Raw genomic sequence first — 14,209 nt, 5'->3', positions numbered from 1 at the left:
GCCTGACGCCTGACGGAAAAAAAACGGAGTTCACTTAAGTGCTGGGAGGGTATAAAAAGCAGAACGTCCAGCAGGACTTGCCTGCTCCGGGCGGTTCGTTCCGAGGAATTTCTTTTGAAGGCGGGTCGGCTTACGTTCCTGGCGCAGGGCCAAACAGGCAACTGTCGTGGACGGACCGACGGAATAGGAAAAGCCCCCCCCGGGAAGCGACGGCGGTGCGAAGGAGGGCCTGGGCTGCTGGTGACGTCACGGCAGGGCGACGGGAACCCCGGGGAAGCGGAAGAGCGCCGCGGAGGAAAACAGCAGCGCCCCCATATCGTAAGTAGCCCCCCCTTCCCTCCGTCGGACCAGAAGGGGGACCGGTTTCTCCCCCCCTCCAACCCCCAGGGCCTCGTCTCTGTCTGTCTGGGGCCTGTTTAGAGTCTCTCTGCGTGGCAGGCAGAAATCCCCCGGGAGAGCATCTTGCTGGGAGGGGACTCCCCGGTGGAACTTCTGCCTGGGCTTCCCCTGTAAGGGGCCTTTCCCCACTGAGGAAGACCGGAGATCCCGCTGGAAGAGAGGAAGGAGGATTCAGGAGCAGAATAGATCATCTGGAAGGGACCTTGGAGGTCTTCTAGTCCATCCCCCTACATAAGATGTGAAATAATAATAATAATAATAATAATAATAATAATAATAATAATAATAATAATAATAATAATAATAATAATAGTAGTAGTAGTAGTAGTAGTAATAGTAGTAGTAGTGGAAGGGACCTTGGAGGTCTTCTAGTCCATCCCCCTACATAAGATGTGAAATATAATAATAATAATAATAATAATAATAATAATAATAATAATAATAATAATAATAATAATAATAATAGTAGTAGTAGTAATAGTAGTAGTGGAAGGGACCTTGGAGGTCTTCTAGTCCATCCCCCTACATAAGATGTGAAATATAATAATAATAATAATAATAATAACAACAACAATAATAGTAGTAATAGTAGTAGTGGAAGGGACCTTGGAGGTCTTCTAGTCCATCCCCCTACATAAGATGTGAAATATAATAATAATAATAATAATAATAATAATAACAATAATAATAATAATAATAATAATAGTAGTAGTAATAGTAGTAGTAATAGTAGTAGTGGAAGGGACCTTGGAGGTCTTCTAGTCCATCCCCCTACATAAAATGTGAAAAATAATAATAATAATAATAGTAGTAGTAGTAGTAATAGTAGTAGTAGTAATAAATACCTCAGCTCATTTGCTTACCCAGTTCTTTGGGCTGGGTTAATAATAATAGCCTTTATTGTCATTGTACATCATGTATACAACGAAATTGGTTTAGCCTCTACTGGTGCAATCCATAACAGAAAATACAAGACGATTCTCCCCAGTGGAGCTGCACATACATTCCCGTCCTTCTGTTTTCTCTTCTCCTTCGATATTCAGAATAACAGAGTCAGAAGGGACTTTGGAGGTCTTCTAGTCTAGCCCCCTAATCAAGCAGGAGATTCCTCCAGGCAGCGTTTTTTAAGCTTTGTTTTTCCCTCTCAGGACCCCTCCCCGCTTTGGAAAATCCTGGAGGACACCCCCCACCCCCAACCCCAAAGAACTTTGCTTTGTCTGGGTTATATTGATCGATGATGTTTGCCTTACTCAGAATTGGAAGTGATGCGTTTCATAGAATGCAGATAGTCCTTGTTTAGTGACTGCCTCGTTTGGAGAAGGGCCAGTGGCAGCAAACGCGTCGATTTTAATTTTTAATATATTTTGATAAATATAACCCATATAAACCAAAGCTCTTTTAGGTTGCTTTATTTTTTTAAGGGAGAAGGGAGAGAGAAAAAAGTTTAAGAAACACAGTTAGGATTTAGTTTTTATCAACTGGGTAAAAGAACCTCACTGTCCTAGTTCTCCTACTGACATTTTCACGCCACCCATTTTCATTGGGTGTCTTCCTCATCAGGCTGTATACATACATCTCAAATATGTTTCTTCTGCAGGTTTTTTTTTTTTTTCCTTTTTGAAGAGATGCCCAAGGTGAAAAGGAGCAGAAAACCTCCTCCGGATGGCTGGGAATTGATTGAACCAACCTTAGATGAGCTGGATCAAAAAATGAGAGAAGGTGTGTGTGTGTGTATGGGGGGGAGCTGGCTTAGCTGTACGCATTACAGAAAAACTGAAAATATGTGAGAATGAATAAGCAACATTTGGTCTGTGCCGTTTCTCTCTCAGCTGAGACCGAACCACATGAAGGAAAAAGAAAAGTGGAATCCCTTTGGCCCATCTTCAGAATTCATCATCAGAAAACGCGCTATATTTTTGATCTCTTCTACAAAAGGAAAGCCATTAGCAGAGGTAAGACAAGTGGGCTCTTTCATCTCGCCTTGAAAAGATAAAACCTTGTCTTTTTTTGTTGTGTGGGGAGGAGAAAAAAACAAGTCAGCCCTTTGAGGTAGGCCAAGTCAGGAAACAGACTTCAAAAACCTGCTGGAACTCTTATTATAGGGTATAACAGAATCTTGAAAGCCTAGGAGTTTCTCCGCAACCCCCCTATTAATAGCAAAAAAAGGTAGAACAATATTGAGTTTCTTTCAGTTCTGCTTATGCAGGACAGCCTGGGGGTGGAATCAAGCAAGGAATCAACCTAGAATCCTTACATTCCCACAAGCAATTTCAGTCCAAGTCCTGTTGAATTCTATGAATTCTTGTCTAGTGCCAATTTAATGCTGTCGAGTGGATTCTTGTGTATAGGTATGAACAATAAATCAACTGGAGCTTAACGTGTTTCTTTGTGCCTTATGGCTGAGGTTATTTACTGAATTATCTGGTATTTACTGACTTCCTTCTTCAAGGCCATTTCCATGCATCTTTACCAATGTTCACCTTTCTATTTCCAAATTCTAGCTCATTTAATCGGGGGACTATATTCACCCTTTCATTTGTATCTGCCCTATGTAGAATTATACGAATATTGCATCAAAGAAGGTTACGCAGACAAAAACCTGATTGCAAAATGGAAGAAACAAGGATACGAAAACCTCTGTTGCTTACGCTGCATCCAGACCCGCGATACCAATTTTGGAACAAATTGCATTTGTAGAGTGCCCAAAAGTAAACTGGAAGTGGTAAGTCATTTGCAGCCATGCTTTTAGTGTCTACATTCTTCTCCCCTTTTATGCATATTCAGAAGTCCTATCATACATAAAATTTATGAAATTCCCATCCTATAAAAAAAATACCCCTGCTCTGAAATCAGGTTTTTTTTTCAACCACTGAAAATCCTTTTTTTCCTACTTCTTGCATAACTTTATGGTATGTTTCCACTCATCTGTTGGTTTCATTCTACAGGGGAGAATAATTGAATGTACTCACTGTGGCTGTCGGGGCTGCTCTGGATGAAAACGTTCTTCAAAAGAAACCCCAACTTTTTAGAGGTTTTAAGTGACTTGTTACCATCAAGGACTGCTCATAAGAACTATTTTTTTTTCACAACCTGCTGTCAAGATGACTCCCTTTGTATCCCGCGATAGAATTAATTAAATGTGTAAATGCAGTAATGTGTTTTCATGTCCTATGTTGTCATTGTATCTTAAAATAAAGTCTTGCCTACTTCTCCCCAAATGATAAGCATAATTCTTTGGTTTTTTTTTTTTAAAAAAAATGATTTACATGCAATAGTTCTATCAAAAAAAGTGACTAAATTAGGCACCTCTTTATCCTCTAATGATTTGAAAATATTGAGGGTCACTAATACTGATCATTAGTAAATATAGGATTCTTAGAACTCAACAACTCCCATTTCAAGCAAAGAAACCAGGGAGCTGAAACAAAATTCTATACACTGCCATGTTAAAAAACTAATTGTCCCTTTTTAATTATGTGAATAACTCTGGATACTGCAAGGTAGTGAAAGGGTAGAAAATATCACTTGCTTTGGGAATCTTTACTGAAGCCCAATTTTATTTAGTTACCAAAAGTGTATTTATATAGTCTCTTAGGTTTTCTCTATCGATGTACCCAGAAGTAGTTGGGAATCTTTGCAGCGAATATTGCTCAGCACTATCTGTACTTCCAAACACTGCTTTGCAATTTTAGGTTTCTAAATATTTTCCTTTGAAGTTATAACTATTGTTTCTCAACTTTGATGACTTGAAAATATGTGGACTTCAACTCCCAGAATTCCCCATGCTAATAAAATGGCTAATGAACAGCACAATTATCACAAAACAAGTTTAAGCTTTCCTTTAGAGTGTGAACAGGACAATAGGACAATCGCCTCCAATAAGAATTGTTAATAGGAAAATGTTATTTATTAAACAGTTTATTACTGTTCCAGATAAATTTGGGTTGCAATTGTATATACACCTAAGGGATAATTTAAGCTCCATGTGAACAGATATGTACAGAATTAAGCAATTTAAAAAACATGTCAGCATCCCATAATGAATGGCCAATATTTGCTTTATTTTAGCTCCTGGCTGCCTTGATCTTGTTCCAGCCTGGTGCCATCTTTGTCTGGTGCCGATTTCTTACATCGGTATTTTGCCCAAGGGTGTGGTGTTTCTTCCCCGGGCATCCACTTAAGCCAACGGAAATAGAAAGCTCGGAAGCCATCAATTTTCTCTAGATAATGATCCTTTTTCTGGTACTGCAAGAAGAAAAACAAATGCAAGTTATTAAAAGCACACCTTGCATCGGAATAGTCTCTTGGCAGGCAGGATGACACGAGGCCCTCCTGCATCCAAGGATTCCTGGAGGGTCGTCTTGGGCAAAGACAAATTTGAGACTTATGGGCCAGCTTTTGTTTTTAACGTTCTCCCAACTGGATCGAGGAGGCCTCCTTGGATTCAAATATTTACTCCTAGCAGTTTCATGGACAATACCATGTCCTGGTAGTCCTTGATTTACAACCATTGATTTAGTGACCGTTCAGAGTTAAAAACATCACTGAAAAAGTGACCTATGACGGTTTTTCACACTTTATGACCGTTGCAGTGTCCATAGTCACATGATCAAAATTGCAGAGTCCTGCCTGGGGTCGTGTGATCCACTTTTACGACCCCTTTTGCGTCCCCTCATGGACAAGCCATGAGAAAACCAGATTGACTTAACCACAGCAACTTATTTCAACAACTGCAGCGCTTCACTTAACTGTGGCAGGAAAGGTTATAAAATGAGGCAAAACTCACTAAACAAATGCCTCACTTAACAACATAAAATTTGGGCTCAATGCCATCAAGTCAGTATTGGTTAATTATATGAATAAAAAGCATGAATGGGGTTTTCTTTGGAGGTGAAGCTTAAAGTGAGCATTTAACTTTTCAAAAGTCAAATATGCCTAACTTCGTTTCAATAGCCATAGCAATTTAATGCCTTCCAAACATTTTACAAGAAGTTTTAAGTTTCTAACGTTTTAGGTGTAACTTAAAAATCAGCTCAAGTTTACACCGACACAAAAGACAAGAGGATAATCTTACCTGATCATAATTAGGAGGATACTGGGCTGCAAACTCCAGCATGTTAACGATAAATTCATTTGGAGCCACCTCATTCCTGCTCATGTCTTTGAGGATCTCTATGAGGTAAGTGTAATTCAGTCGCTTCACCGCTGCGTTGATCAGCGCACCGTAGATCTGCACATTGGGTTTTATTCCAGATCGCTGAAACGAATGCACAAAAAGACTCAAAAACATTTCAAAGGAAGGCGGTTGTGAAGAAAGAACGTTATCTTTGCCTCGGTTCGAATCTAGACAAAGATTGAAGCTACGGCAAATGTTTTAAGGCAGAAAATTAGTGCCTCAAAAATTTTGAATTTCACATATGTCTGCTAAAAACAATTGGATTGTTTTGTACCTTCATGTCCGACAGTAACTGCATCCCTTCTTTGTATTTGCGGCAGGCAATGGCTAAGTTACAAAATGTGTACAGATCTGGCGAAAGTCCGTTTTGCAACATTAAAGGCAGCAAGCTCTGTAAATTGAAAGAGACGTTAAGCAGCGCTGTATACATTCTCTAAAATATGCAGTAGCTCCAGATGAAGCTGACCTATCTAACACGTCATTGTAATCTTGGCCTAAATAGAAAGCAGGAATGAAAGTCTTAGAAAGACAGCCAGAAACCAGGAGGGGCCATGAGTTCTAGTCCTGCCTTAGGCTTTCAAGCTGGGTGGCCAACACGCTTTTCTCCAAACACCTCACAGGATTATTGTTGTGGAGAAATTAAAGAGGCCAATGGAGTATTAAGTATCTTTGTCGCTTTCAGTTACTTATAAAGTAATACTTTATAGGGCACTGCACACCAGAACAACTAGACACAAGGACAGTTTTTTCCCCTCTGCTAAATAAATACTTCCCTCAACACTGTCAAACTATACACTAAGGCTGCACTACAATTAATCTTCTCTTCCTTACTAGTATCTGTCTCTTCCCACTTATGATTATAACCATAAGTATCTTGTATAAGTATCTTGCTTGTATCTTTCAATTTGTATTGTTTTTGTTTCCTAGTATGATTTGATAGCTTATCAGTAACCTTGACTATCACTAAGTGTTGTATCTTTTTATTCTTGATTAAAATATTTTATTCTCCTTATGTATATTGAGAGCATATGCACCAAAGGCAAACTCCTAGGGTGTCCAATCACACTTGGCCAATAAAGAATTCTCTCTTCTCTTCTCTTCTCTTCTCTTCTCTTCTCTTCTCTTCTCTTCTCTTCTCTTCTCTTCTCTTCTCTCCTCTCCTCTCTTCTCTTCTCTTCTCTTCTCCTCTCCTTCTCTCCTCTCCTCTCCTTCCCTCCCCTCTCTTCTGTACACGTGGGATTTTTAAAAATATCAAATTAATCAATTAATTAAAAGTCTCTAAAAAGTTGAATTTGACTAATGCAGCGCTCCCATAATAGTGAGCCACACCCAGAACGGGACGCTCTTACCTTTGCCGCCTCCAGATCGGCCTTTTTGCTCTTTTTCCTGATCAACGTATTAAAAAAAGCCACGTCTGGTTTCACGTTGTTCTCCTCCATGACGGCCAACAAAGACGATTCTGAGGGGCTGTTGAGTTCCACGTTTTCGGCTAGCAAGATGAACGTCCGAATATTCCCCGACACCTTGTCATCCTTCATTTTTTTTAAGAAACCTTCCATGTTTCCCATTAGAGCCAGTCGATCGGAGGGCGTTGCCACCGTCCCCAAGGAAGCCACATGTGGGGCTGGGCTCTGCGGATCCAGCAAGTTCGGGAGAGAAACGGCGGGATCCGAGAAGGAGTTTTCTGCTCTTGATTCCGGAACCAACTGGTGCTGATGAGAGATCACCAACCTCCTGTCTGTATCGCAGTGGGATACATCGGAGGGATCGCTCGACTTCAGCTTTGCGCTGTCCTTGGCATCATCTTGGTTTCTATTAGGCCTCTCAGTTTTTGGATTGTCTCCTGGGAACATATTTTTTTCCAGAGCTTCGACATCCGATACCATTAAAGCCGGAATGTTGGCTCGTTTCTTTCTCTGACCCTTTGTGCCTGACTCTCTGCCAGGATTCAGCCTCAGGTGAGTTGGGTGTTTCTCTGAGGGTCTTAGTAGCAATTTAGAAGCCACCTCAGAGTCACCAATGCCACAGTATTTGGCAGCTGTCAGCATCAAATTGTAAGTGTACAGATCAGGTTTGAGGTTCAGCTTTGCCATCTGCTGCCAAACCTGTTTAAAAAACAACAACGATGTGATGACCCGGGGCGTAGCACAAAGGCAACACAGCCAGACAGTAAGTATAAGTTCCTTTATTAGCTCCAAACTTTGCCCCCAACGTCCCTTTACTCTCCGGTCTGGAGAAAAACCCTCCCACAAACCTGTAAGCAGACAAAACTTCCAACCATAAATCCAACAGGGCAAGATAAGGTAATTAATCCGGCAGGGCAAGCAAGATAAGGAATTCCAGAATCGAAGTAGCATGGCTGTAAATTAAACCAGTTGGGAGGATGCCAGGAACTCAGATAAAGCAGCAAACACGAACTCAGCATTTGTTCCCGACAACCGCCCCTCCTTTAAACTCCATCCCCAGGTGTGCCTTGTGAAGGGAATCGGGGCCCTTTCCTCCCTCGTAAGCCACACAACCTACGTTGCTCCCTTCTCCATTCTTCCCTGCATGCCCAAGGATGAGGAGGGGGTGGGTTTTGGTCTTCATCAGAACCCCCTCTCCCTTGTTCTCCCTCTCCCCTGCTCTGCCCAGCCTGACTTTGCCCTTCCCCAGTTTCCTCCACAGCCAACGGAGCCACTCTCCCGCTCTCTGTCAGCTGTTCCTCTTTCCTCTCAGAGTCAGACTCCGACAGGGGCATGACAAACAACAGAACCGATCATTAACTTATACACATCCGTCCGAGTTAGCATTTCTCAACTGGGACGTCTTTAAGAGGGGTGGACTTCAGCTCCCAAAATTCCCCAGTCAGCATGCACCGGGGAGGGCAGAAAGAGCTTGGTTTGTACCCACCATTGGGAGGGAGCAAAGGGCAAAAAACAGACCTGTAAAGCATAGCGGAACCCGTTCTCTTTGTCGTTTATACATCCCATGAGCAGGATGTTGAAAGTATCTGTGGTGATTTGATGGCCATTTTCCACCATTTCCTGAGGAAAGATTCCCTAATTACTCTTCAATATAAACATGTTAACAAAAGATCAGTTGTTCTGTATTCCATATATATATAGCATTCCCGGGAAACAGACAGTAAGAAATTTGTCATAACTTTTTTTTTTTTTAAATTAAGGATAAAAATTAAGGCTGCGGTCACCTGTCGATCAGAAACGGATATGCCTTAGGCAACAAAATACCATCTTCTGTTTACACCAACTCTACTAAACCACCATATGCTTTGTCTGGTTTTAGCTTAGTACATTTTGTGAAGTAGGGATATTTTATAACCCTGGTAAGTGGCTACACTGCAACATGTGAATCCTCCCTTAATTTTAATCTTGTGAAGACCAAAAAAAACGTCAGCCCATTTCTAGGAACCCATCATCCATTTCTTTGCAAATAACCAAGAGTTTCTTTTCTGGTTTATACAGACTATTCCAAAGTTGGTGAAACAACAATAAATTCTAAAGGATGTATTTCATAACCACCGTTTTTCCAACTGCAACCTCAGAAATTCCCCTTAAGCTTCTTGTTAAAACATTTGTGGAACATGTCACGGTTTATTTACACCTAGAGTCAAGCAGCATATAAATTATCATTATGGTGATTTATGCCATATTTGGAGTATGTGTATGAGGTTTCTAAGGCAGCTGATAAATACAATTTTGCAAAGAATTATAAATTTATACCAAGTGTCACTTTTTTCTTCTTTTTACCTTTAATATATCCAAGCACATGTGGAGATCCGAACACAGAGCACAGCATTTCAACAAAGCGCGATACGCAATTGGATTCAACTCTATGCCTTTTTGGATCAGTTCCTGTCGTAACTTAAGGGCGCTCTGCAGACCACTGTCTTTCCAGGGTGTCTCCGCGCAGGCGTTGAAAAGGGCCGTGTACGTGGCAATCGTAGGCGTCAGGTCTCGCTTTTTCATCTGCCTCCCCATAACGTAACAAGACAAAAAGTTTCAGCAAGGAAACGACTAAAACGACCTGTCATCTTTGCAACTACACATCGTTTAGAATGGAGGCTTTCGAACTATTAGTAAGGATGGGCGTCATTTACGTTCACAAACTTAGAAAGGGTTGCTTTCTAAGGGAAATCGTAAAGACTTCCTCGACAGATTAGAACAGGGGTCACCAACCTTTCGGACCTCAGGAAACACTAAATTCATAATTTTAAATCCAGCGGACCACTAATATGATTTGCCTAATGACTGGTTGGGGGTGGCTAGGTGGTCATGTGACTGGTTGGGGGTGGCCAACTCGATGTCACTCACATCGAGGGGCGCCTTGCCAGCCTCTACTCGCCCCTCCCCTCCCAGCCACTCCTCGCCTCCCCACCTGGGCTCCTTAGGGCCCCAACAGGAAGCAGTTGCTGGAGCTAAGCAGCCACCACGAGAAAGAGTGGGCAAAACAGCTCAGTTCAAATTGGATCTGGCCGAGAAGGAGGCTCAGCAGAAGCACCTCACTGAGGACTAGGAGCATAGGCTTTCCAAGCAGAGGGAGGACCTGCGGGAGTGCAAGGCCAGGGACCGGCGCTTTGAAGCTCAGCGGGCTGAGATGGTCAGCCAGTTCCAGGCCATGAGGCAGTCCCACTGGAACGAGGCCCTCCCGCTCTTCGCCACCAGTGGCCCTTCCCTCCAGCCTTCGCCCAAAGCTCTGCACCAGGAGGTCGAAGCAGACCCCAAGTCGGAATTTCTGCCTCCCTCCGACCCACACAAAAAGACCCCAAAGGGGGAGACTCTCTGCAGCAACACAAACGTTCATTGCACATATCCCGCCCAGGGACTGTAGTTTGAGGACCCCTGATTTAATGCAATATAAAAAAAATGCCAATAATTTTTCTACGGACCACCAGTTGGTGACTGCTGGATTAAAAACAAGAGCATTAAAACGAATAACTCGATGTCAAACTACAGGAATAACACAAATGCAGTGTTGGCAAGCAAATTTGCAGTGCTGTTTAGGAAATATAGGAGGGAGCTTCAGTGCGAAATGACACGTCAATTAAAGTTTCCAATTGAATTGGATCCCTCCAATCAGCGGATTTAAACCAGCCAATTTTTTTTCTTATTCATTTAAATCAAGCCTTCTTCCCCCCCTCCCCTCCGCCAACAAAAATTCCCTTTGAAAGAAACTTGGGGTATTTACATCATTGTAGAGCCGAAAGGCCTTCTTCAGGTACCCAACCCTGCCGCATCCACCAATCAGCACCGTGTAGTTGAACTCCTCGGGCCAGAGACGTTCTTCCTTCAGCATCTGTACCTCAAAGAGCTCAAGAGCCTCGACCAGCTGCAGAGAGGAGGGTTAGGGAAGAGGGTGAACTGCGAAACCCCACAAAGCTCAACAAGATCAAACAAGCCCGAACTAGCAAAACTGCACTGAGGCAAAAATTTGGGGTAAATACAGGGAGCCCTCGTTTTAACAACGGATTGCTTAGCAACCGTTTGAAGTTACGACGGACCGGCTGAAAAATTTAATAATCCAGTTCCAGACGTCCGATGGCTGCACGCACACATCATCGTTATCATCATCATCTTCATTTAAACGACTCCATAATCCTTTGTGGGATGGAGTCTGGGCAACTGAATGGAGCCAGCAGGGTGTTTTTACTGGCCAGATGCCCTTCCTGTCACCAATGTGGAGTTTTGTTCAGCAGATGTATTCTCAATGTGCCCAGAGAGAAATATCTGCCTCTACCTAGGATCGAACTAATAGCCTCCTGATTGTTGAGGCGAGAGCTCCACCTCTAAACCACTGCACCACTCACAGCACGCACACATAACACACACAAAAATATGAGGTCACATGATTACATTTTGGGCACAAAATAGAAGGAAGGAGTATTAGGAATGCTTTGTCACCTTGAGCTGCTTTTAAAATAATGAAGGTGGGATAAAAAACTAATAAATCAATAAGCAAACAGATTGTCTCTTGTCCTTCAAGGACATACCATATTTTTCGGAGTATAAGACGCACCTACCTTTTTTGGTGAGGAAAACAAGAAAAAGAAATCTGCCTCTGAGCAATTTTGCCTCCTTGCAGCAAACAGCACAGCCTGCTTTACTTTCAGTTTCGTTTTCAGCATAGCTTGTTTAGCACAAGGGAAAAAAAAATCTGCTCCAGCAATTTACCTCCTTGCAGCAAACAGCAGAGCCCCACCTAAAACAGCTGAGAGCAAAACAGCTGAGAGTCGGGAGGCCGATTCAATCAACTTGTGCTAATTAGGCTGTGCTGAAGCTAAAAGGAGCTGTTTTTCCTTGCTGTTTGCTTGCAAGGAGGTAACTGCTGCGAGGCAGAGGTCAAAGGGTGGGGGCCAATGGGTGGGCGGGGCTACATTCGGTGTATAAGACGCACCTAAATTTTCACCCTTTAGGGGGGAAAAAGGTGCGTTTTATACTCCGAAAAATTACGCCCTCCACCCCCATCTTTTTAAAAAAAGGCAGAAGAACACAGTCAAGGTAATGACCTTATTTTTCTTTATCAATGCTTTGCACTGCAGAAAATACCAGTATGGGGTATTCCTTCGACCCCATCTGGGTTTTATTTCTAGCTCCTCCTCGTCTTCCTCCTCTTCTTGTTTGGTTTGGAGCCGTACGGTGTGAAAATCAGCCGCCACTGCCGCCTGAGAAAAGGGCTTGGGAGGATACTTCTGAGTTAACAACCCAAAACTTTCATCAGCATCAAATTTCTCCTCTTCTTCCTCATCTTTAGAAAGCGCTTCCGATGATCTCACCATCTCCTCCAAATCTCTGTTGTGTAATTTATAGACCGACAGGGATGTGCTAATCAGTCTCCGGTTCAAAAGAGCTGTGGATTGTGGGCTTGGAGGCCGTATCCATTTTTTTCTTCCAGGAACGTCTCTGAAACAGTGCATGGAACAAAGCCAAGGACAGACCGATCCTCTCTGGGTAAATACTGCAGAGAAGCCCCGGCACATCTGCGGAGAAACCGTCATAATTTCACCTTTTTTTTTTTCTTCTTATCTCCAGATGAATGAAATCCAGAGCCAAGGAATTAGGATTTCATCTTAAAAGCGTCATGAGCTGCTTTCCTGGGGAAATCATCCGAAGTAGCAAGGATACATTTTGCAGGAGCCATCCTACGAATAAAAGAAAACATTAAGGATTAAATGACAACAATTTAAAGGCATTTAAATCAGATCTTTCAGCGAGCTTCTTCCAAACTCCTGAGGGGAAGAATCAGAATAGAGCTGGAAGGGACCCGGGAGGTCATCTAGTCCAGCCCCCTGCTCAAGGAGGACACCCTATACCAGTGATGGCGAACCTTTTCGGCACCAAGTGCCCAAACCAGGATGTGCGTGCATGTATGCATGTGTGTGCATGCCAGAGTGCCGGAAACCGAAACACCAGCTGGCCAGGACCTGCATGCCTATTTTTTGGTGGTTTTTGGAGCCATTTTCAGGCCATTTTCAGGGTGTTTTTTTGGCTGTTTTCGGGCCATTTTCGGGCCTGAAAACAGCCCAAAAAATGGCCTAACAACAACCCAAAAAATGGCCTGAAAATGGCTATGAAAACAGCCTGTTTTTTGGCTGTTTTTGGCCATTTATCAGACAGTTTTCAGGCCGTTTTCTGGAGCTCCAGCACCCGCGAAGACCAGCTTGGTGGCATGCATGTGTGCACCGGAAACCAGAAGAGGAGCTGGCGATGGCACGCGTGCCCACAGAGAGGGCTCTTCGTGTCACCTCTGGCACCCGTGCCATAGGTTCTCCATCACGGCCCTATACCATTTCAGACCATGTGGGTGTCCAGTCCCTTCTTAAAAGTCCAAGAGTGATGGAGCGCCCATCGCTTCTGAAGGTGACCCATTCCATTGACTAATCAAAAGAGCTGGAAGGGACCTTTGAGGTCATCTAGTCCAGCCCCCTGCTCAAAGGGGAGAGACCCTGTACCCTTTCAGATATGGGGCTGTCCTTAAAAGCCTCCAATGTTGGGAGCACCCACAACATTCTGGAGGCCTTGAGGGCCAGGCTCAAACCCGTCCCGAGTCCAGAAGCCACTTGGGGAGAGGCTTTGGGCCTGTCCTTCGCGCCTTCTTTCTCTCTATCCTTGACCTAGCAGCCTACCTTGCAGGGTTGTTGTTGAGGGGAAGGAGAAGCGCTTAGGCACGAGCTCCTGAAGGAAAGGCGGGGCAGAAATTAGATTAATAAACAGATGGGATAATTAAAGAGTATTATAATTTGAAAAAAAAAAAATTTCCTCACGGAGCGGCCCAGCCAGGCCTCCAACCGTCCTCCCTGCCCCCACCCCACCCCCCGCCAACCACCTCGCGCGCTTCTGTCCATCTCCCGCTCTCTCCGCCCACTAAAGGGGCGGAGCTTCTCAGGGATAGGTCCGCTTCACTTCCCTCCCCCCTCCATCGCCCAATCAGAACGGTCCCCGTTTGGAGGAGGAGGGGAAAAACCCACCTCCGCTCCTCCATTGGCCCCCCCCAAAGCGAGGGTTCGACGCGACAAACGATGCGACGCGGCTCCCAGCCTGCTTTGCGCGCAGCCCACCCACACGCATCCTGCGACGCGAACGCGACGGGACTCCCAGCCTGCCTCGCGCGCGGAGCCTGCGTTCCGATTGGCCCGTC

At 43.9% G+C, this 14,209-nt stretch overlaps 2 protein-coding genes across 3 annotated transcripts; one reads left to right on the top strand and one right to left on the bottom strand.

Annotated features, from left to right (window-relative positions):
- The first annotated feature begins 242 nt into the window (after nt 1-242).
- On the top strand, nt 243-3,607 carry BUD31 (BUD31 homolog). Its single transcript, XM_070955102.1, has 5 exons — nt 243-318; nt 1,997-2,118; nt 2,229-2,351; nt 2,955-3,121; nt 3,345-3,607. Exons 2-5 carry the CDS (start codon nt 2,025-2,027, stop codon nt 3,393-3,395), a joined length of 435 nt encoding a protein of 144 aa, XP_070811203.1. The 5' UTR covers nt 243-318; nt 1,997-2,024; the 3' UTR covers nt 3,396-3,607.
- A 677-nt stretch (nt 3,608-4,284) lies between these two features.
- PTCD1 (pentatricopeptide repeat domain 1) lies at nt 4,285-13,848 on the bottom strand. Of its 2 annotated transcripts, none has more exons than XM_070955131.1 (9): nt 13,698-13,848; nt 12,081-12,713; nt 10,763-10,903; nt 9,325-9,543; nt 8,500-8,601; nt 6,925-7,680; nt 5,850-5,966; nt 5,474-5,656; nt 4,285-4,644 (listed from the first exon to the last, which is right to left on the bottom strand). In XM_070955131.1, exons 2-9 carry the CDS (start codon nt 12,567-12,569, stop codon nt 4,459-4,461), a joined length of 2,193 nt encoding a protein of 730 aa, XP_070811232.1. In that variant the 5' UTR covers nt 12,570-12,713; nt 13,698-13,848; the 3' UTR covers nt 4,285-4,458. The 2 variants fall into 2 exon arrangements, with proteins under 2 accessions (XP_070811232.1, XP_070811233.1); XM_070955132.1 differs by having other exon boundaries at nt 12,081-12,665.
- Between the last annotated feature and the right edge of the window lie 361 nt (nt 13,849-14,209).

The sequence above is a fragment of the Pituophis catenifer genome, unplaced genomic scaffold (genome assembly GCF_029215685.1).
Source record: "Pituophis catenifer annectens isolate HBS135680 unplaced genomic scaffold, rPitCat1.0.hap2 SCAF_16, whole genome shotgun sequence".
In the NCBI taxonomy this organism is placed as follows: Eukaryota; Metazoa; Chordata; class Lepidosauria; order Squamata; family Colubridae; genus Pituophis; species Pituophis catenifer.
The sequence above is the reverse complement of the archived record's forward strand: the minus strand, read 5'-3'. Positions and strand labels throughout refer to the sequence as shown.

What these genes read in the sequence shown, in the direction of transcription:
- BUD31 (XM_070955102.1), top strand. Translation starts at nt 2,025, where the DNA reads ATGCCCAAGGTGAAAAGGAGCAGAAAACCTCCTCCGGATGGCTGGGAA. An exon ending in AAGGAAAGCCATTAGCAGAG is followed by an intron (nt 2,352 to 2,954) that starts GTAAGACAAGTG and finishes TGCCCTATGTAG; the next exon opens with AATTATACGAATATTGCATC. An exon ending in CCAAAAGTAAACTGGAAGTG is followed by an intron (nt 3,122 to 3,344) that starts GTAAGTCATTTG and finishes TTCATTCTACAG; the next exon opens with GGGAGAATAATTGAATGTAC.
- PTCD1 (XM_070955131.1), bottom strand. Translation starts at nt 12,569, where the DNA reads ATGACGGTTTCTCCGCAGATGTGCCGGGGCTTCTCTGCAGTATTTACC. An exon ending in CATTGATAAAGAAAAATAAG is followed by an intron (nt 10,904 to 12,080) that starts GTCATTACCTTG and finishes TCCTCTCTGCAG; the next exon opens with CTGGTCGAGGCTCTTGAGCT. An exon ending in TGTGCTTGGATATATTAAAG is followed by an intron (nt 8,602 to 9,324) that starts GTAAAAAGAAGA and finishes ATCTTTCCTCAG; the next exon opens with GAAATGGTGGAAAATGGCCA.